The 22,281-nt window shown below is 44.6% G+C and overlaps 1 protein-coding gene across 4 annotated transcripts; it reads left to right on the top strand.

The window, feature by feature from the left end:
* The first annotated feature begins 6,261 nt into the window (after positions 1–6,261).
* LOC122828616 (far upstream element-binding protein 3-like) lies at positions 6,262–20,294 on the top strand. 4 transcript variants are annotated; one of them, XM_044112336.1, is made up of 19 exons: positions 6,262–6,457; positions 10,410–10,518; positions 11,222–11,255; positions 11,496–11,542; positions 11,614–11,685; positions 11,758–11,815; positions 11,912–12,074; positions 12,148–12,246; positions 12,482–12,583; positions 12,666–12,768; positions 12,918–13,018; positions 13,093–13,231; positions 14,045–14,205; positions 14,297–14,367; positions 14,843–14,919; positions 15,185–15,253; positions 15,378–15,449; positions 16,583–16,680; positions 16,759–20,294. In XM_044112336.1, the coding sequence occupies exons 1-19, from the start codon at positions 6,368–6,370 to the stop codon at positions 16,765–16,767; spliced, it is 1,674 nt and encodes a 557-aa protein (XP_043968271.1). In that variant the 5' UTR covers positions 6,262–6,367; the 3' UTR covers positions 16,768–20,294. The 4 variants fall into 4 exon arrangements, with proteins under 4 accessions (XP_043968271.1, XP_043968273.1, XP_043968270.1 ...); XM_044112335.1 differs by having other exon boundaries at positions 6,266–6,457; positions 14,840–14,919; XM_044112338.1 differs by lacking the exon at positions 15,185–15,253.
* Positions 20,295–22,281: the final 1,987 nt, after the last annotated feature.

Genomic DNA, 22,281 nt, shown 5'->3' with positions numbered 1-22,281 from the left:
CTTCAGGGCTCCAGGTGAGGTGTTAGTTCTCAGATATGTAATATACTGTGAAATTATCTCAGTAAATATGGCATTTGAAGCGTTAGTCTTAAATTAAGTTAAGCTGGTGTGAATACAAACCAGGTTACCACTGGTCAAAAATGATTGGGCGTTGGTCAGTAAGTTGTAAGGTCCCACCAAAACTTAGACCAAACCTTGCTGGTACCTGAGAGACTCACCTGAGCTCAGAGGAAAACTGAATCTGTTTGGTACTTGTCACCAAGGGCGTAGGTTTGGTCTAAGTTTTGGTGGGACCTTACAACTTACTGACCAACCCCCCCCCCAATCATTTTTGACCATATTTGTCTTTTTTCATTCATCTCTTTTATTTCATCTTTTCAAAGTAGTTTTTGTATTTGTGCAAAGTTAAACCAAGAAATGTTTCAGCGTTTTTGGAAATGTCTTTGTGTTTGTTTCCTATTTTGATCTTTTTCTCTTTATTTTTAACATTTAATTCATTTATCTGAACCAATGGCGCCAAAACAAACGAGAAGCAGAGAGAATCAGATCAGGTTAAAACCATCGGATCGGATCCAGGACGGACAGAGCCTCGCTCGCCAAGTTAGCGGTGATACCGCTGGGGCGGGGTTGGGTGAAATGGTCCGTGAACGCACCAGGGCCGGCTCTAATCATCTGGATAATCCCTGTTTTTCTTTCTCCTTCCTCATCGGCTCTGACATCATCATCATCATCGGAGCTCTGACTTCATCCCTGAGATCAGAACAGAGAAAACCTGATGGAGTCTGAGATCAGCTGCTTCTGCATCCATCATTCATCCATCCATCATTCATCCATCCATCCATCCATAATCCATCCATCCATCATTCATCCATCCATCCATCCATCCATAATCCATCCATCATCCATCCATCCATCATCCATCCATTCATCATCCATCATTCATCCATTCATCCAACATCCATCCATTCATCATCCATCCATCCATTCATCCATCATCCATCCAGTCATCATCCAACATCATCCATCCATTCATCCATCCATCATCCATCCATGATTCATCCATCATCCATCCATCCATCATCCATCCATTCATCATCCATCCATACATTCATCATCCATCCATTCATCATCCATCCATTCATTCATCATCCAGCCATTCATCATCCATCATTCATTCATCATCCAGCCATTCATCCATCCATCATCCATCCATCCATCATCCATCCATTCATCATCCATCCATCCATTCATTCATCATCCAGCCATTCATCATCCATCATTCATTCATCATCCAGCCATTCATCCATCCATCATCCATCCATCCATCATCCATCCATTCATCATCCATCCATCCATTCATCATCCATCCATTCATCATCCATCCATTCATTCATCATCCAGCCATTCATTCATCATCCAGCCATTCATCCATCCATCATCCATCCATCCATCATCCATCCATTCATCATCCATCCATCCATTCATCATCCATCCATTCATTCATCATCCAGCCATTCATCATCCATCATTCATCCCTCCATCCAACATCCATCCATTCATCATCCATCCATCCATCCATTCATCCATCATCCATCCATTCATCATCCATCCATTCATCATCCATCCATCATCCATCCATCCATTCATCATCCATCCATTCATCCATCATCCATCCATTCATCATCCATCCATCCATTCATCATCCATCCATCCATTCATCATCCATCCATTCATTCATCATCCAGCCATTCATCCATCCATCATCCATCCATTCATCATCCATCCAGTCATCATCCAACATCATCCATCCATGATTCATCCATCATCCATCCATTCATCATCCATCCATCCATCCATCCATTCATCCATTCATCTATCCATCATTCATTCATTCCTCCATGATAATGACTGACAAAGAAAATAATCAAATTGTTCTAGTCAAAGTCCACCATAAACAGAGCGCCATGGCGGCCATCTTTGCTACCATAAGCTGCTGGGAGGCTACGTTTTTCTTCTTGGTGGATTTAATCGTATTTAATTAGAACCATGAACGATCAGGCAGAAAAAAAAATTGATGTTGGTAAAACAAGAAAAGTCTTAATTGAGCATCAAGATCTGCTGGTAGCTTTAAGGTGTGTGTTCAGAGTTGCCATGGTTACCAGACGTTGGCCGCAGGTAGAGTCAGACTCTGCTCTTTCAGCAATATTTATTGCTTCATGTTTCCCTGAAATGTTGGCAGAACCGGGCCGGTCATTACATCAGAACCAGGAGAACCTCCGGCTGCTTCCTGCCGATGGCCGCTCTGATTGGCTGTTCATGTCCTCACAAGACTCACAGTGGCCCTCACAGAGGCAGACATCCACACAGCTGACACACACACATCATTGATCTTTTTCTTGCACTCAAGAAGCAATAATGTCACACACACACACACACGCACACACACACACACACACACACACACACACACACACACACACACACACAGCTGGTCTTCATGCCACTTTAAGGCTGTTAGTGTTTCCTGTTGACGTCCAACAAGAGGCTCTTCACCAGACATTATTATCCAGCTGCAGAGACTCCAGGCTAACGCTAAACTGCTAAACACATAAAAAACATTTGTGTAAATTTACGTTAAACCACTAAGCACACAAAAATCTGCAGAAGCTAATGCTAGCTTACAAGTTCCTCTCAGTCTGTCTCCTTCCAGTTGATTGGTGTGAGACTCTCTAACAGCAAAGTCCTGATTCTTTTGCTTCATATTGTCACTTGATAGTTGCTTGAACAGGATGAACAACGATTAAAAATTTGGTGTGACATAACATCATGGCATGAAAATGAGAATAAATGGTTCGAAAGGTTCAAAAATGCCAGCCATCATGAAAAATGTCTATCATCCAGAAGTTCAAGTGGCTGATGGGAAAAATGAAGAACATCTGAGCTGAGGAGTTAGCATGCTCATATTATGCAGCTTTATTTTTGTTTACAGAAATATTCTGAACTAATAAATGTTGTTTTCTGTTTGCAGGTTTCCAAAGAACTTCTAAACACAGATCAGCTTTACGCAAAAGAACAGGTTGGTTCCTGTAACGGTTTGTATCATAATGCACAGAACAACCTGTTTACTAGTGATGTTACGTGATGAGCCGAGGCTTCGAGGCGTGTGTCGAGTAATGGAGGGGGCGTTTCCGTGAAGCGCGTATCGAGGCTTGCTTCATTTAGGGGAGGAGCCGAAAACGATGACGTCCGAGGCCTCGCTGCCCGGCTGTACCACGTGACTGCTTCGGGAAATGGCTCAGATTTTGTCGCGCGGTTTGACAGCTTTATAAACCCCACAGGCTCCATTCAAAATGTGGGTTGTTGTAGGCGAGTTGCGGTCAGTTGAGAGAGTGGATAGAGTTTTGATAGTTTGGATAGCAGAGTTTGGATAATGGTTATTTAGTTTGAGACAGTTAGTTTGGTGTTTGGAGAGTTTAGGAGAGAGATAGATAGATAGGAGATTTAGGAGGATAGGAGTAGGATGGAGCCAGCGAGAGGTAAGGTGAACTGAACATTTGCAGATGCATTAGGTTTGCTTATGAGGAACTGTATTTTTCACTGTTTCTTATTTTCTGTAAAGGTGAGGTGTTTATTGTGCACCAAGGAGTTGGGGTACAATAATAACACCTCATCCATGCTAAGACACTACCGTGCCTTGCATGAGAATAGGGAGGAAACTGGAGCTTCACCCAGCCAAGGTATTTCATTACTATACTATATACTATACTATAATCATCGGTCACTGTACCCCAATCTGTACAAACTTGCACTTATTTATTTATGCACCCCGGCATTATCTGTGCCATGTGAGCGTGTCTTTTCAAAGGCTGGAGAAGTAGTGTCAAAAAAGAGAAATCATTTGAAACCTAAAACTGTGGAGAAATTGTTGTTTCTTAATAAAAATGAATGAAATCATCCAAGTTACACAAGCATTAGCCTATTCACTACCCCCTCCCTACTTCCACAAGCACTTTCACTGTCCTCTGCCTGATTAAGCTCATGCCATTTTTCTAGAGTCACAGAAAAACATTATTACACAACATGCCATATCACATGACACTATTTTGGGAATAATTACACACAGAGAATACATTCAAACAATATTTTATTGTTCAAACAATATTTTATTGTTCAAACAATATTTTATTGTTCAAACAATATTTTATTGTACACATATGTACACCTTTTGTGAAGTTATTCCCAAGACCCATAATAGACAAAAATTCAATGCATCACATGTGTTAAGATACAGCGGGCTGTGATTGTACACCTGGCCAGTAGGTGGTGTCGTGTGCACATGAAGCCTCAAGAAATGAACCCTTTCTCGAACCAATTGGCTCAAGTGGTACAATGCCTCATGAGGCTTCATCTCACCATCACTACTGTTTACCAATTCAGACTAAAAATATTGATATAAACATTAATGGGCTGAACACTGAACCCTGTGGCACACCACACCCCACTATTAAACCACCACAATGTATTTGTTTGAACATATCAGTCTGCCTTCTAAGTAGTTGGAATATTACTCATTTTTAAAGAGCTTTTTAAAAGTCTCACATAAAGTTTAAATTGAATCCTTTCTAAATTCACTCCAGATTTCACCTGATCATTTCTGGATTTTTGTTTTCTTCTCTTTTTATGTTCATGATTTGGTCTAGGTGGTTCTTTCTGGACCTAAATGCTGAGTTTCTGTCTCCAGGCAGGTTGGATCTGATGTCTGCCTCAGAGTTCATCATGTTTTCAGCTGATGGAAAAATTGGACTGTTCCTCCAAACTGGTTTATAACCAACTAACTAACTAACCAGACTGACAGACAGACAGGCAGGCAGGCAGGCAGGCAGGCAGGCAGGCAGGCAGGCAGGCAGACAGACAGACAGACAGACAGACAGACAGACAGACAGACAGACAGACAGACAGACAGACAGACAGACAGACAGACAGACAGACAGACAGACAGACAGACAGACAGACAGACTGACAGACAGACAGACAGACAGACAGACAGACAGACAGACAGACAGACAGACACCGCCGCACAGAATGGAGGTCGACCTTCCTCTTCTGCTGCTGCTCAAACTTCTGCTCTCCCCACCTGTGGAGCTGGCTCAAACACGTGACTCGACGCGGAAGTGGAAACAGCGCAACGAGTTGTCAACAGCTGAGCTATTACAGAGATCGTCTAAGAACACAATGACCCACTCCGCAGTTTAGCAAAATAGATTTTGTTCTAAAAATCTGTTTTTAAATTTAAACCAAACACAAACAAATAAATACAAAAAATAAACAATAAATTATGACGTTTAATGCTGGAGTGCTATAAATGGATATCTTCAAGTCAAATCCAGAGATTAACAAACAGATTCAAACCATTTCTTTTTAGATAACACCTGTTCACTTCCACTGTCCACATCATTTGATACTGAAAAATAAAACGATATTTTATTTATTACGTTTTACAGAAGCTATGTGTGAAAAATTACAATGCGAGCATTTGCTTTGTTATGAATTTTTTTTAAGATGACTGAAATTTAACAAAGTATAAATAAAAGCTAATGTTTTCAATAAATGCTGACAAAAAATAAAGCCAAACTATTTTGTACATAAACTATTGTAGAAATATACCAAACAATTATGAAAATTTTAAAAATATTGAAAAATATGTATTAGATTTTAAATTTTGGGAAATTTACAGAGTCTTTATATAAAACTAAATGCATTAACATACAAAATGTAGATACAAAAACTACATTTTAATTAAAATATATCAACACACTTAGCACGCTAACTAAAGGTTTCAACATGAACCTTTATTTACATACAAATAGGAATATACAATAACATGGCCATGTAAATATTAGGTAATAAAGACATATGGACTAGATAAAATAAGCAAAAGTGATCAAATATAATGAGATTATGTTATACTTTTGTCCAAGCTATATAGAAAAATAATATTTCACATCAAGTATTCTCTTAATCATACTTTTTACCTATTTTCACAAAAATTACACTCAGATACACTTAAAAAATGTATAATGATTCGTTCTATTTCATATTTATTTTTGGTTTATTTTCTCTGATTAATAACTTAGTTTTTCGTTTATTTTACGTGTGTATTCTGGATTTAGTTGCTGTATTTATAACCATAAATTATGTATATATTTAATTTCTGCAGGATATTTAATGAATAACTGAGTGAACAGAGTGCATCCATGTTGACGATCCCATAGAGCCTCTAAAAACGGACTCAGAGTGAGCCCTCTCGCAGCTCTTCCTCTCTCTGCGCAGCTAGCAACGGCGGCTAATCCGGCTAACGGCGGCGGTGATGGCGGAGCTGGTGCAGGGACAGGCCTCGATGAACCAGCCGGGGCTCAAGTCAGACGGCCTGGTCGATGTTTTACAGAGGGCCCGGCAGGTAACAACTCCTCTGGGGCTTAGCACACACTTGTTCCGGGCGGAGCCGCGTTGTTTGGACCGAGTCGGAGCACTTTTCATGGTGTTTGAGCTGTTGCTGCTCCGAACTTCTGCTCCGTCAACACAAACACACTTAGCATGCTAACTAGCTCAGAAAGGTGCTCGGAGTTGGACTTGAGGCCGGTTCGGTCCGGTTTACCGGGCCTGACACAGTTCCCGAGTTAGTTTGAGGGGAGTTTGAGGAGCTGTCAGCGGGAACGGAGCGCAGGGGGAGTCGGAGTGGAAGTGAAGGGGGGAGCGGGACTCAAGTTTTGGCCACACGTGTCAGAGACTCTGCGGGGCAACCTGTTGGTTCCGAGCGGGCAGGAGGAGGGAAAACCCCGCTCACCGGTGGGCTTCTGGACCCAGCCACCGGTCCGGGGAGGGGGTCCAGACCCGGCCGGCAGGACGGAACCCCCCTCCCGCACCGCTCCCTGTGCGGGCGGCTACTTACCGTGAGGTGGGAAGGTAGAAAGTAGGCTGGGTTATGCAACAGCAACAGGGAGGGGAGGGGAGGGGGGGCCTAATGCTGTTGCACCCACTGACTCACCTGTTCAGGTGGCTCCACACGCCCGGACCGGAGCTCTGTGGACGTGGGCAAGAAGGTTCTGGAGCTGGAAATGGACCGGAACCACAAAAACAGAACCACAGAATGAAATAGGAGCCAGGCCTGGCAGAGACCAGGAGAACCATAACCGAGCTGGAACCAGAACCAAACAGGGACCAGAACAGGGCTCTAACAGGAGAACCAGAATTGAAGTGAGCTGGATCCACAGAACCAGAACCGAATCGGTACCAGAACCAGATAGGGAACTAACAGCAGGACCAACTGAACCCAGTCAGAAGTAAAGTTTCTTCTTCTCCTCTTTCCTTCAGAAAGGAACCATAATCCAATTTATAATCAGAAATAGTTTATATTTCTCCTCAGGTAGTCAGTTTCCATAGAAACAAACGTTTCCAGCATTTCGTTTTAAAAACAGTCGCTCAGGGTTGGTTTCTGAAAAGTTTCCTCCACATCAACAAATCTGTTGATTTAAACATGCCAGTCCCACAGGGGGCAGTGTAGCACCACATTAACACCTGTCAGCCAATCCGATGGCTTCAAAACAACCACCACTTCCTGTTAGGAATTAAACATGGCGCCCGGAGGTTCCTCTGTAGGTGGAGCTTTGTTTAGAATATAAAGATAATAAATCCACGTTGATCTGGAATCGTTTCAAAGCCGACATATGAATATTAATTAACACACGGCAACATGTTTGACCATAAATCTTCCCATCTTTTCTCACACACAAATGTCCAGGTTGGTCAAAGTTTTCATAAATTATCATTTTTAATTATATTAAACTGAGATTTTGTATGGTTGAAAAGCAAAACTCATATAATATCTTTGTTCTCCCAGATATCAGGTGGACCAAACTATAAAACAATAAATCAGTTTATTACTGTCAGAGTTTCCTCCAGTAAACCTGCTCAGCCCGGGTATAAAACATGTTTTATAATAAAACATGTTAAAGTGACAGGAAATGTAAAAATATTACTGGGTGATTAAATGTTACTGGAAAACATGGAACCACTAGGAACCATATTTAAACCCACAGCTGGTCTTCAAAACTACAAATCAAAGAATAGAATGAAGATGAATCAATTATTTTCACTTCTGTTTAATCTAAATGAAGTCAGCGGCTCCATGAGGCCCCCAGGGCTTCAGGGGCCAAAGATGATAATATTTTAACACAAACCACAGATACATAAACGTAACATTTATTTACTGACATGATCAATGCTGTTGAATTTGATTTAATGGTTTCAGCATAAATTAAAATATTTTTAATTGTTTAACATTTAAGTGTCAGATTTTAAGGTTTACTTTGTAAAAGTTCAAAGACCAGATTTCATAGTTAGATTGTGTTGTTACCATAGCAACAATCTGATGCTGTGAGTGAAATCTGTTTGTTCATAAATACAAATGAATAAACTGTAATTCTAACTGATTGTTTTCAGGTTGGCCAGTTAATCTCCTCCCTCCTCCCAGATTAAATCAACCCAGAAGCTGTTAGAGCTGCTGATGTTTTAGCAGCAACAGGGGCCCCTAAGTCAGATTCTGCCCCAGGCCTCATGCAGCCTTGGACCGGCCCTGCAGGATCAGTTCAATCTGCTGTGGCTTTAGCAGCTCTAACATTTCTGTCTGTTGAGTTTTAATAAGAGTCACAGAAACTGTTTTGGTTGCTTCACTTTATGGGACGAGTTTCTCAGATCTGTGTGCATTAACTCTGTCTGACTGAGTGGACAAAGCATCTGATATGGTTTGATGGTTCGTAAGTGGAAAAATAAAACTAAAAATAATAAGAAAATGATACAAAACTAGCATGAAGCGTGTCTACGAGCAAAAGTTCCTCACTGGCCGAACCTGCATGATGAGGTTAGCGCTGGTTTGTTAACCGCTAACGCTCCGACCAACCGGGAACACAGACATGAACTTTACAGCGCAGACAGCGCCACACGCTGGGCAGCTGTTGAGATGAAAACGACCCACATAATTCTTTGTTCACAAATATAAATCATTCTTGCTGCTCCATCATTGCATCACTGAAAGCCACTACAAGTTATTCCTGCGGTTCACATAGAGCTACACAACCAGAGCTAACGCGGCGGGTTTAAACTCCTACCTTGAGTTCTCCAAAGACACATGATTTCTTACAGGGGGTTGATGTAAATATCCATACAGGTCAGCTTGTGTCCAGTTAGAGTGAAAGGAGGCCTGCGATCCCACTGAGGTAAACTTCACAAGCAGAGGCCCACATTCCCAGCTTTAAATGCATCAACTATAAACTTCTTTTGGTAAAAAAAATTTGTTCCACCAGAGCAACAGAGATGCTTTCAAATTCAAGTAAATATTAATTTATTTTTTGGGGATTATTAATTTTTCTAAAAACAAGCAACAAGGCGTCGCCCTGCAGGTTACCTGGAACGATTTAAAACTTCCAGATCTTCATGTTTATTTTCTGAACGTGAAAAACATCAAAAACAATAAGTTACCGGATCAAAACCTCTCCTCTGTGCTGACTGTAATCGGACTGGTTCTGGTTCTGTTGGGTTGCAGCTTCCCACTCAGACTTGTAGTTTCACTGCAGGTACATAGGGGGCGGTACTGAGCTGGAGTGTCGGCCTCTGTTCAGACAGAGGAAGAGGATTCCAAGATGTTTTCAAAACCGACAGAAATGTTCCTGATGATGCTGATTTGGTTTTTAGTTCTGAACCAGAAATCACAACAAATTCTTTCAATTCTCAAAATTACATATTTCATAAATTCTGTTTATCCTATTTAAAGTTAACTAAATAAGTTTAATGTCACTTTTATTATTATAATAATAAACAAACATGGCCGACTGGGCAGCTGCAGACAATATTTAACAGAAAACTAAAACCGTCTCCATCGTCCTTCTGACTTCCTGATCCGCCGGGTGTCCATTTCTGGACTCTATGTTTTGGTCACCTCGCTCTCTGATTGGCTACCTGGGGCGATAGTCATGTGACAGTGATGCAGCGTAGGATTATGGGATGTTTAACGGAAGCAGTGAAGGCGGTGTACCTAAAGCTGAGCCGCATTAAGAACTGATAAAAAACGTTTTTAAATCAAATCCAACATTTTTCTTCCTCCTAGCGCTGTGACTCTGACAGGAACGTAATGTTTGCTAGTTATGTTCAGAAAAACCTGTAAAAACATACAAATGTAACTTTTTTTCTTTTTCTTTTGTGTTTTCAAGAGTCATTGTGTGATGAATAAGTTCCAACTTGCTAATTTCTCAGTATCGGTTCTAAAGTACCGAGTTTGGAAAACGCTGGTGTTTCTGTAAAATCTCCAGGTTTGATACGTTCAAGATGATAAACTGAGTTTTTTCTTTTTGTCTCAGATTGTGGGAAAAATGGGGGGAGAAGCCATGTCCCACCTCAACAGCTCCTCAGGAAGCGTGGAGTCCACGCTGTACTACCCTGGACAGAAACGACCCGGAGAGGACGGAGGTGAGCCGGACCAGGAGCGCCTCATGTTCAGCTGTTAGCTGGGCAGCTTCTGAAGCGTTAATGGTTCCAGATTATCGATTAAATTGAAACACGATTTAATCCTCCAGACCTGTAGGTGGTGCTAAACATAGTTTGGGAGAAGGCCATATAGCCTCCACACGACGTCTAAAACACCGTCTCCAGGATGTGCTGTGGTGGCGCAGGGGTTAGGCACAACCCACATAAGGAGGCCTTAGTCTGTGAAGCGGCCGTCGCAGGTTCGATTCCCGGCCTGGCGACCTTTGCCGCACGTCTTCCCCCTTCTCTCATTACCCACTTTCCTGTCAATTAACTATTGAATAAAGGCCACTAGAGCCAATAAAACCTTTAAAAATTAAAAAATAAAACACTGTCCCTGGCAACGATGGCTCAAAAGAGTTTAACGTTCCTGTGTGGGCGGGGCTTAGGCTACAGCGAACAGCGGCGCGTCCCGGTTTAAAGCAAACATCCAGACCGGGTCCAGAGAGTAGTTATCACCGTTAGCTTGTTAGCACAGTTTCTGGACCTTATACTGTACCTGGAGAATGTCTGCAGTGTACCTCAGTTGCAGGAACTTTAGGTCTGTTCTGTGACCTTTGACCTATCAGCAGCAGCCATGTTGTTCCTGTTTGCAGTCAGAGATAGATCAGTAGACGTGATCTAACGGTGGCTTCTCTCTCCTCAGTGGGTAACCAGCTCCCACCCATGGGCCATCAGAGGTAGGAGCAGCTGCTATCGATCTCTCTCACACACACACACACACACACACAGCAAGGATCCCATAATCCTCTGCTCTCAGCTCCATGTTCTGTTTGCTAATAGCTCTCAGTGTGAGCCAAGATCATTATAGATCCATCATCTGTGTGTGTGTGTGTGTGTGTGTGTGTGTGTGTGTGTGTGTGTGTGTGTGTGTGTGTGTGTGCGCGTGTGCGTGTGCGCGTGTGCGTGTGTGTGTGCAGGGTGATGACTGAGGAGTACAAGGTCCCGGACCGGATGGTGGGCTTCAGTGAGTATCACCCTGAGGTTCTGGTTCTGGTTGGCGGCGGCCCGCTCACCTGTCTGCTTGTTGCTCCTCAGTTATCGGCAGAGGCGGCGAGCAGATCACCAGGATCCAGCTGGAGTCGGGATGTAAGATCCAGATCGCCTCAGGTGAGTCTAGAGTCGGCCCAGGACCTGGTTCTGACCCGGTTCTGATCCACTGATGGCTGCTTTGTGTCTCAGATAGCGGAGGGCTGATGGAGCGGCCGTGTTCGCTGACGGGAACGCCAGAGAGCATCGAGTGAGTATCGTCGCGCTGACCGGGTCCGATCAGAACCGGTTCGTTTGGTTCTGGTTCCCGTGGACCTGGCTCTGTAACGGTTCTGGTTCTGTCCAGGCAGGCGAAGCGGCTGCTGGTTCAGATCGTGGAGCGGTGTCGGAACGGGCCGGGTTTCCATGGCGATGGCGATGGCGGCGCCGCGGTGCAGGAGATGCTGATCCCGGCCAGCAAGGTGGGGCTGGTGATCGGCCGCGGCGGCGACACCATCAAGCAGCTGCAGGTAGGATGAACCGGACCGCTGGGGGACGGGTTCTGCTGGACCCGCCTTCAGCCTCTGGTTCTGGTTCTGCCAGGAGCGGGCCGGGGTCAAGATGATGATGATCCAGGACGGACCGCTGCCGACCGGCGCCGACAAGCCGCTCCGCATCTCTGGAGACCCCTACAAAGTCCAGGTATCAGAACCTCTGAACTGAGCGGTTCTGGGTCCGGACCCGGTTCACGGGCCTTACGAGGTGACAGGAGGTCAAAGGTCATTGTTGGAGCAGGTCGATGCAGAAAGTTACAGCAGTCATGAATCTGGATGAGTTTTGATTCTGGGTTAAAGGTTCTGTCCGGGTTCAAAACCTTCCTGGTATGAGTGGACCTGGAGTCGTCCATACTAAACCCGGTTCTGGTTCTGATCCACAGGCGGCCAAGGAGCTGGTTCTGGAGGTGATCCGGGAGAAGGACGGGGAGTTTCGCTCCGGGCGCAGCGACTTCGGAGGCCGGTTGGGCGGAACCAATCTGGACGTAAGACCGGACCCTGGCTCCAGAACACGTACCGGACCGCCATCCCCACATCTCGCTAACCCGAGGTCCGATTTGTCCACAGGTCCAGGTTCCAAGGTTCGCTGTCGGCATCGTGATTGGCAGGAACGGAGAGATGATCAAGAAGATTCAGAACGACGCAGGGGTCAGAGTTCAGTTCAAAGCAGGTCAGAGAACTGTTGGAGAGCCAAACCCTAAACCCGTTGTAGACGAGAACCATAATAATCAATGTTGTAATTCTTGTTCTTTGTATTTGATGTTTAACATCCCTCGGCTGTGGGAAGTGGTTCTGACCTTTGACCCTGGCTGTGTTCAGATGACGGCATCAGTCCGGAGCGCGTTGCTATGGTGATGGGTCAGCCTGAGCGCTGCCAGCACGCGGTGCACCTCATCAACGAGCTCATCCAGACGGCCCAGGTAAGCCTGGTGAGGCCAGAACGGGCGTTGCAAGAACCGGGTCAGAACCGCCCCTCATCCCTCCCTGTGTCCAGGAGCGGGACGGCTTCGGCTCGGCCTTGCGGAGCTCCAGGGTCAGAGGTCGCGGCGACTGGACCATGGGCTCTCCCGGTCCGCTGCAGGAGGTCACCTACACCATCCCAGCTGATAAGTGCGGTCTGGTCATCGGCAAAGGTAGGTGCACATAACCCCCCCACTGGTTCTGCTCGTACTGGACCCTCCGTTGACCCGGTCTGGATCGGGTCAGAACCGGGAACAAACTCTGAGAGCCACAGAGAGGAGAAATATTCAGAACCTATTAACCATTCAGTGTGTGGGGCGCTGTGGTGGTGCAGGGGCAAAGTACTCGGTACTTTAGAACCGATACTGAGAAATTAGCAAGTTGGAACTTATCACACAATGACTCTTGAAAACACAAAAGAAAAAGTCTTTGTGGCATTGGTTGCAGGTTCGAGTCCTGTGTGTGTGCATGCAGTGTGTGTGTGCATGCAGTGTGTATGTGTCCATGCAGTGTGTGTGTGTCCATGCAGTGTGTGTGTGTGCAGTAACCAGCAGCTCTGCTCTCTCAGCCAAATACTTTCTAAACTCTTGACATTAATTTCTCTGTGTGGCTTTTATTTTGGAAGCTGCAGCTTAAGTGGTCGATCAAGAGGAGTTCAGTTATTGATTATCTGATTGTAAACTGTAAAATGTTTCTCTATTTTCTTCAGTTTTAGTTTAAGTTTCCTCCAGATATTGATTATTGATTTCTGAACCAGAGAGCGGTAATCGACGAATCGTCACTAATCATTCAGTAAAAAAGGTTTTTAATAAAATAAAAAACAGAAAATGTTTCAGTGCTCCGTCGGACCTCCAGTCAGAACCAACAGAACCAGAGGCAGGTTATGATGGTTCTGACTGGGTTTGTGTGGGCCCATCAGAACCAGGAGCTCCTCATGAGTGCAGCTGCTCTGGTCCAGGTGAACAGGAAGTGATGCGTCCCTGCAGGTGGTGAAACCATCAAGAGCATCAACCAGCAGTCTGGTGCCCATGTGGAGCTGCAGAGGAACCCGCCGCCCTCCACCGACCCAAACACCCGGGTCTTCACCATCCGCGGCTCCGCCCAGCAGATGGAGGTCGCCCGCCAGCTCATCGACGACAAGATCGGGGTGAGCCGTCAGAACGCGCCCCGCTGAGGGTCCGGCCCGGGTTCTGGTCCGGCCCGGTCCGCGCTCACTCTTCCGTCTCGTCTCCCTGCAGGGATCAGGGATCATGAGCAACGGAGGATTCGGCTTCGGCCCCTTCACCCAGGGCCCTGCCGCCCACCAGAAGTAAGAACCTCTGACCTCTGACCTGTTCGCTGCAGCTGGGAGCCTCCCAGCCAATCAGAGGCTTCAGCTTTAAACAGGAAGTGAGGAGCTGAATGCCGTGGATCGGTCCAGAGCGTTTCCTGATGGTTGTTTAGAAAACAAAATAAAAAGTTAACATGTTTTCTAACAACAATCAAAATACAAACACTGCTAGATCTACCTTTATAGATCTATAGATCCTCCTTTATAGATCTATATATCCTTTTCTGTAGATCTATAGATCCTCCTTCATTGATCTATAATTCCACTGGTTTGTGGTCAAACAGCTCAAAATGCTGCTGTTTCTCCACCAGTCAGAAATCCCAGTTTGTTTCAGATTACAGTCCGATAATCTGATCTATTTCAGATTATTGATTAGATTTTTGGCTGAGTGTGAGCTGACGACGTGATTGGTTGGTTTAAGCAGGTGTTCACCAGGTGTTTGTGTCTGCAGCAGCGGCCAGCCGTTTGTGACCGGCGTTTGGGGAAACACCTACCAGACCAGCTGGCAGAACCCGGGACAGCAGGATCCAGGTGGGACCACACACACACACACACACACACACACACACACAGCTCTGGTTGCAGCTGCTTCCTCCTGCCTGTGTTACTCGAGTTCAGAGAAGCTCCAGGTTGGTGGTCAGAAGCTCAGAGCTGCTGGTTCAGCGGCTGAAGCTGTTTGTGTGAGTAGGTCACAGTGTGTTTGTGTGTGTTTGTGTGTGTGTAGGTCACAGTGTGTTTGTGTGTGTTTGTGTGTGTGTAGGTCACAGTGTGTTTGTGTGTGTTTGTGTGTGTGTAGGTCACAGTCTGGCTCAGACAGGACAGATGGATTACTCCAAAGCATGGGAGCAGTACTATAAGAAGCTAGGCAAGTGCACACACACAGACACACACACAGACACTGTGCATCCTTCTGAGGGAAGGGAGAGTTCATCCAGCAGGAAGCGGCTGCTGGATGGCCAGAGGCTGACGGTGTGTGTGTGTTTGTGCAGGTCAGCAGAACCAGCCCCAGAATATGATGACGGACTACAGCAAGGCCTGGGAGGACTACTACAAGAAACAGAGTACGACTGCATGAACGCTCACTTGTTGCTCAATGTAGAGTCCAGTTCTGATCCGGTACGGCCCACTTCCCTCCACCTGACATGTGAAACTGTGGCAGCTGCCATCAGGAAAGGTCACAAACAGAACCAGAAATAAACCCAATAAGGATGGAGGTCCGATGATAACACGGTGTTCCATTCCTAAGGAACCCACTAACCCTGGACTATGCTAACCCTGGACTATGCTAACTCTGGACTACGCTAACCCTGGACTATGATAACGCTGGACTATGCTAACCCTGGACTACGCTAACCCTGGACTATGATAACGCTGGACTATGCTAACCCTGGACTATGCTAACCCTGGACTATGCTAACCCTGGACTATGATAACGCTGGACTAAGCTGACCCTGGACTATGCTGACCCTGGACTACGCTATCTCTGGACTACGCTAACCCTGGACTAAGCTAACCCTGGACTACGCTAACCCTGGACTACGCTAACCCTGGACTACGCTAACCCTGGACTACGCTGACCCTGGACTATGCTGACCCTGGACTATGCTGACCCTGGACTATGCTGACCCTGGACTATGCTGACCCTGGACTACGCTAACTCTGGACTACGCTAACCCTGGACTACGCTAACCCTGGACTACGCTAACCCTGGACTATGCTAACCCTGGACTACGCTAACCCTGGACTACGCTAACCCTGGACTACGCTAACCCTGGACTATGCTAACCCTGGACTATGCTAACCCTGGACTATGCTAACCCTGGACTATGCTGACCCTGGACTATGCTGACCCTGGACTATGCTGACCCTGGACTATGCTGACCCTGGACTACGCTGACCCTGGACTACGCTATCTCTGGGCTATGCTGACCCTGGACTACGCTAACCCTGGGCTACGCTAACCCTGGACTACGCTAACCCTGGACTACGCTAACCCTGGACTACGCTAACCCTGGACTATGCTGACCCTGGACTACGCTATCTCTGGGCTATGCTGACCCTGGACTATGCTGACCCTGGACTACGCTATCTCTGGGCTACGCTAACCCTGGACTACGCTATCTCTGGGCTATGCTAACTACGCTACGCTGTATCGTGAGCGGTTCTTGGTGTCATTGTGGTTTTGCTGTTGCAGGTCAGTCGTCTCAGCAGAGTTCGGTGCCAGACTACACTGCAGTGTTAGCAGAATACTACAGACAGCAGCCCTACCTGTGGAACCCCGCCCAGATCCAGGTAACACCGGAGGCTCTGCCCTCATTGGCCGGGCTGCGGTGAACCCGCTGAACCACCGTGTCGTCTTGTTTCTGCCAGGATCACTAGAGGCTCCTTCGTCTCGGGCTCCAGGCGTCGGACGGTCGTTGACAGCAACCAAAACGGGGTTTCCAAGCAACGCTCTGCCGCTTCTTTCTTCCTTTTTGTAGAGAAAAACTAAGGATTAACTGAAAAATCACAAACTCTTTTCTTTCTGTTTTTTAACCTTTCAGAGTTGATATTTTGTCAGGCAGATTTTTTTGGACTAGCCTCTGGTCTCCACAGCATAGACCTGATTTTATTTTATTATTTTAATTTTTTTTTTTTATCAAACTTGAACTTAAAGATCTATCAGTGTGGCTTTGAACAAAAACAAATCCAGTATAATCTATATTTTGTCTAGTTTTATTTTTCTGATAAACGGTAAAAGGCTTAGCAGTCTTGAGTAAGAAAATCAGATATATTATTTTGTTCATGATAATGTTTTAAAGCATGCGTCAGATTGTGTGTTGACTCTCAGTTATCTTTTTTATTTTGGCATAGAAATATTTTAATAGCGTTGGATGGAAATGTGATGTTTTACCGTCGGAGATAAAACTGTATTTTGTACTAAATTTCTGCTCGCTGGGTCTTTCTACTCACCTGATTTCACCTGTTTAGTCGCCATCTTGGAGGTGCAATGACACGATTGTTTCCTTTGGTTTGATGATTCTTCTTCCTGTTTACCGATAGTGAACTCTCTAGGTTTTATTATGTAACGATGAAACAAGTGGCGAACATATTGTTGTCTAAAGCCAGATCTCTCTGTGGTCGACGACGTTTCCTGGCAGGAAAGAACCTCAGCAGTTCAGCACCAGTTTTTATTAAAACAGGAGGATTTCTCCTGTTTTCTTCCACAGTGAATCTGAATTATTGCTGTTAGTTCTGCTTAGTTTGTGTGGAGAAACGTTGAAGCTGGTCAGTGTTACCTCAGCGGGTGTTTGCTGAATGATTGTCTTGAGGTGAATGTTGCTGAGTGGATGTGGGAAACGAATGGACGTCACGTTCTATCAAAAAGTCCTAAACCAAGTAATCAGGTGAGCCTGATGGTTTAACATGTGAACACTGTTTTGCCTTGACAAAATTTAAAAGACCTGACAGAATAAAAAGCTATTGATCTTTGACATTTACTGATATTCTTTTTCAACTTGCTAACAAACTGCCAAACATGGAGCGCTCTATGCACAACTTTGCTTTTTGTTTTAACTAACGAAGCTCATTAAATCTGGCCTGACATGCATGAAATATTCATGTAGGCCTCCCAAATATGCTAATACAACATTTAAGTTAACATTTAAGGAACTGAAGTAACAGCAGACACTTTTCTAACCAGCTAACTTAACGTCCCTTTATTGGCTTCTAGTATTTCTCCAGTAACATTTTAACAGACATTAAGAAATTCAAACAATCATTAAAGTTAATCCTCTATTACTTTCTGCAAATAATGTGAATATTCTGCAACAGAAATAAGAAATATTTTTTAAATATCTGTTAAACTTGCTGATATTATCAGAAGTTGAGCTTAATCTGTATAATCTTTAAACAAAATATTTAGAAATCAGATTTTCATCTCTGTCCTCAATATGCAGGTTTATGCTAACCTGTGATGTCATCAGCTCACAGGTTAAAGGTCAGCTCTGACTTTACAATAGACTTTAACTTGAAAATTTTAAACTAGGTTAAATCTTGTTAAACTACAGGAGAAAAATTAAAATTTTTATAAACCTACTTGTGAAATTAATAAACTAATAAAGTGAGAAACAACCAGCAGCACGGTCAGTATTTTAATATTTACTACGTTTCATTTTTAACATCCTGATTGTTTCAGTGTGAACGTTTGTCGACTTGAACAAAAACTTAAATCCCGAGTCTTTTAACACAAAACAAGCTAGCTTAGCTTCATGCTAAGCTCAGACTCGACTTCATCCTCTGCATATGTACGCTCATTAAAATGTAAACATCTTACCCAGGTTGCATATCTTTGACATTATTGTTGGTGTTGATTTTCCAACTAACTGTAAAAATGGGTCCAGATTTCAGTTCTGATGTTTCATTTTTAAACCGTGGAGTTAGCGTGAGGAAGAACTCAAATGTGGATTTGAAATTAATAAACTACTAAAAAATTTTTGACTATTGCTAGGAAAACGGACAAAACCAGTAATGAAATGGCTCCAAAGAAACAGCTGGTCTAAATGGTTAAATATTAAATATTAACTCCAAAATGATCCGTTTTAATTTGATGAGCTGCCAAACCTGCTTTGAGTTCAACATTTTCCTGATGAGTCGTTTAACAATAATTTAACTGAAAGTGTTTTAGCTTAGCTACCAGAAGCCATTAGCTTAGCTTCTTGAAGACATTAGCTTAACATTATGTGTATCTGAGCGATGCTGATTTATGCTTTAGCTGTGTGTGTGTGTGTGTGTGTGTGTGTGTGTGTGTGTGTGTGTGTGTGTGTGTTTATTAAAGGTTGGTAATGTTCCTCACAAAGTTGTAATGTTTTTTTCATAAACTTGCACAAATGTAAATATATTTTTGGCTTTTCTTATTGAAATTCAGCTAATTTACTGTTTAAGCTTATTTGATGCAAATTTGGTCAATTTTAAAGACTTTATTTTTTAAGAGATGTCAGTCCTGAAGTTTTTAGTTATGTCTATCTTAGATTTTTCTACAAGTTTAATTCCATCTGTTGCAGTATTTCAGATTCCTTAGCGACCATCTCCTGTTAGCTGCGTGTTTTATCCTCAGATTATGCTAGCGGGCTACAGTTTGATGCGTTTGTTTGGTAGCCATGTCCTGCAGCTAGCTAGCTAGCCAGCTAGCGGCGGTTGCTCTGTTAGCGTCGGACCACAGAGAGGTTTGTCTTGTTTCTGGAGATCTGGCTGTTATTGAATCAATGGTTCTGCTTTCTGTATGTGTGAAGTTGATTAAGACAATAATAATGAGTTCTCCTCTTCAGGGGTCTATTTAAATCGTATAAATATTCAGTTTGTGGAAGAGATGCTTTGGTTTGTGTAAATTTCCACTCTGGCGGTGCTCTCCAGTTAAAATGTTTGGTTTTTTGTTCTACTGTTTAATTCACATGTTGAGTTTAACCGATATGCGAGTGTGTGTGTGTGTGTGTTTCCTCAAGACTGCTAGGTGAACTGCCTCCTCCCCCACCCCCCTCCTCCCCCCGGAGCGCCGTCCCGGCGCCGGTTCGGTTCCGACCCTCCTGTAATTGGGCCAGAGATGAGCTGAAGCTCCGCCCCTTTATGGCAGGGCGGCTCCGGGTCGGGCGGCGCCACATTGTTAAAACAGCTGGAGTGGATTCACCAGGTGTCCGGTTCTGGTTCCGACAGCTGCGACCAGAACCGGAGCTCCGAGCGCCGGCCCGCTCAGCGTCCGGCTTCCTGATGGGAGTCGGGTTCTGGAGGGCAGCTTCTGGTTTCTGTTGTTTTTCTAATGGACTGACGTCCGACTGTAACCTGCAGATTTTTCTATTAGATTCTACTGACAGACAGAACCGAGCCGAGGGCTGTTGTTCATCTGAGGGCTAATAAACCGGATCCTTCTTTCTGATCGTCTCCTTGTTTCTGAGTGAAAAAACTCTGTGGGATTTTTATCTCTTGATTTTGGTTTCAGGACAAACTGAGGTTTTCATGTGAGGAGCGTTTTGCTCCTGGATGTTTCATATCACATAGATCTAGATCTATAGATCCGCGTTTATTTGTTTTTAATGTTCATTTCTCTCCTGGCAGCCAAACTTTGTTTCTGACATTTTTAAAACTGAAAACGTTTTACTGGCTTCATTCATGAGGTTTTACTGTAAATAATAGAAAACGCTTCTAAACTCAAAACCTATTTGAAGTCAAACCAGCTGATTTCTGTTCTTTAGTGGGTTGGGTTATCTAACCCTGAAATATCTATAAAAACATTCAAATGAAGGAAAAACCTCTGGAGGTCTGGACTTCACCTCCTCCACTCATTTGGGTCAGATTTGTTTTTATGAAAATTATGGATGAATTTCCTGCTTGGCGCCAATCAAAGGACCAAACTTGTGTGTTTTGGGTCAGAACCGGCCCGCGGCCCGCTGCTTGAGCCCCGGAGGTCCTGACATGAACACGGTTCTGATCATTTATTTATGCTCCCTGAGCGGCGCAGATGGTTCTGGTCCGGCTAACGGCGTGATGTCATCGGGTCGCTAAAACGTTCCTGTAATCACCGCCGAGCGGCCCCGGGGGCCCGGGGGCCGCTGGGGGCCGCCGCGGCTCCCAGGAAGGCCGCCTCACCGTGGAAACGGATATTTACAGGAACATGAACGCCTCATGGGGACCGAGGACATTCTGAAGAATCTGGACCGGTTCCAGACGGGGCCCAGAACCCTCAGAACCGAACAGAGAAAAGTAAAGAAGTGTTGAACAACAACAATTAAAATTATTGCCGTAGTTCTGGTTCCGGTCCGTAGTTCTGGTTCCGGTCCGTAGTTCTGGTTCGTCCAACTGAAACTGATTTTGATGAATTTATTAAACAATCGGAACCAAAGTTCTGAAGGTTCTGGTCCGGTTTGTGGGAAGCTGCGGACTCCGGTCCGGTTCTGGATGTTTTCCTGATGGACTGAAGCTCTTCATGTAGCGGCGGAACCGGCCGGTTCTGTTTGTGGTTTTATAGTTCTGGTTGGGCCCAAGGGTCCGGTTCGGCTAATGCATGCAGCTCTGCGGTCATAAAGTACCGGAAGGAGTTCGGTAAGTACCGATGAAGCGGAGACCTGATTAAACATTAACGTGATGGGGATCTGGACCCGGTCCAAATGCTTTCCCTGAAGGGGCCCGGCGGGGCCGCGCCGGTTTTGACCCAAATGTTCTGGCTGAGATTATAGGCTGAAGATTTATCCTGAACCGTCTGGATCAGAACCACGGATTGGACCTGGAAGGATTCCTCCAGAACTTTAGTTTGAGACGACCGGAACCAGAGCCGGATTCCTGGTTCAAACTGAAGTCCAGGTCCAGTCGGAACCGGGCGGGTTGAGCGGCTCAGCAGAACCGGGTTTATGAGCTTTGAGAAACGAATCTTTGATTCCCGCCGGACGGAACCGAACCGGAACCTGGAATCTGAGGTGAAAACGGAAACTAGTTTTTATTTTTCTGTTTATGAATTTTATTTTTTAGATTTCATCATTTTATATTTTATAATTTTATAATTTTATTTTTTAGATTTCATCATTTTATATTTTATAATTTTATATTTTATATTTTCTCTCCCTGCTGATCCATGAAGTTTTTCTGGTTCTGGTTTTCTGCGGGTTTTCGGTTCCAGCAGAACATTTCGGAACCGCGAAGTTTTCCAGGAAATGTCCTGAAGGTCATCGGACCAGAGACCGAACCACAACAGGTTCGGAAACATTTCTGGAGAAAAGGAGGCCGATGTTTGAGGATCTGGGTCATAGAACCTCAGCAGAACTTCTTCCAAAGTGAGATTTAATTAAAAAAAAAAAACAACAACAAAAAAACGTGGGAAACCGTCCGGAACCGAGGACTCTGGGCCCGGTTCTGCAGAACCCTGAAGAT

The sequence above is a fragment of the Gambusia affinis genome, linkage group LG03 (assembly GCF_019740435.1).
Source record: "Gambusia affinis linkage group LG03, SWU_Gaff_1.0, whole genome shotgun sequence".
Lineage (NCBI taxonomy): Eukaryota > Metazoa > Chordata > Actinopteri > Cyprinodontiformes > Poeciliidae > Gambusia > Gambusia affinis.
This window is presented reverse-complemented; position numbering and strand designations above follow the sequence as displayed.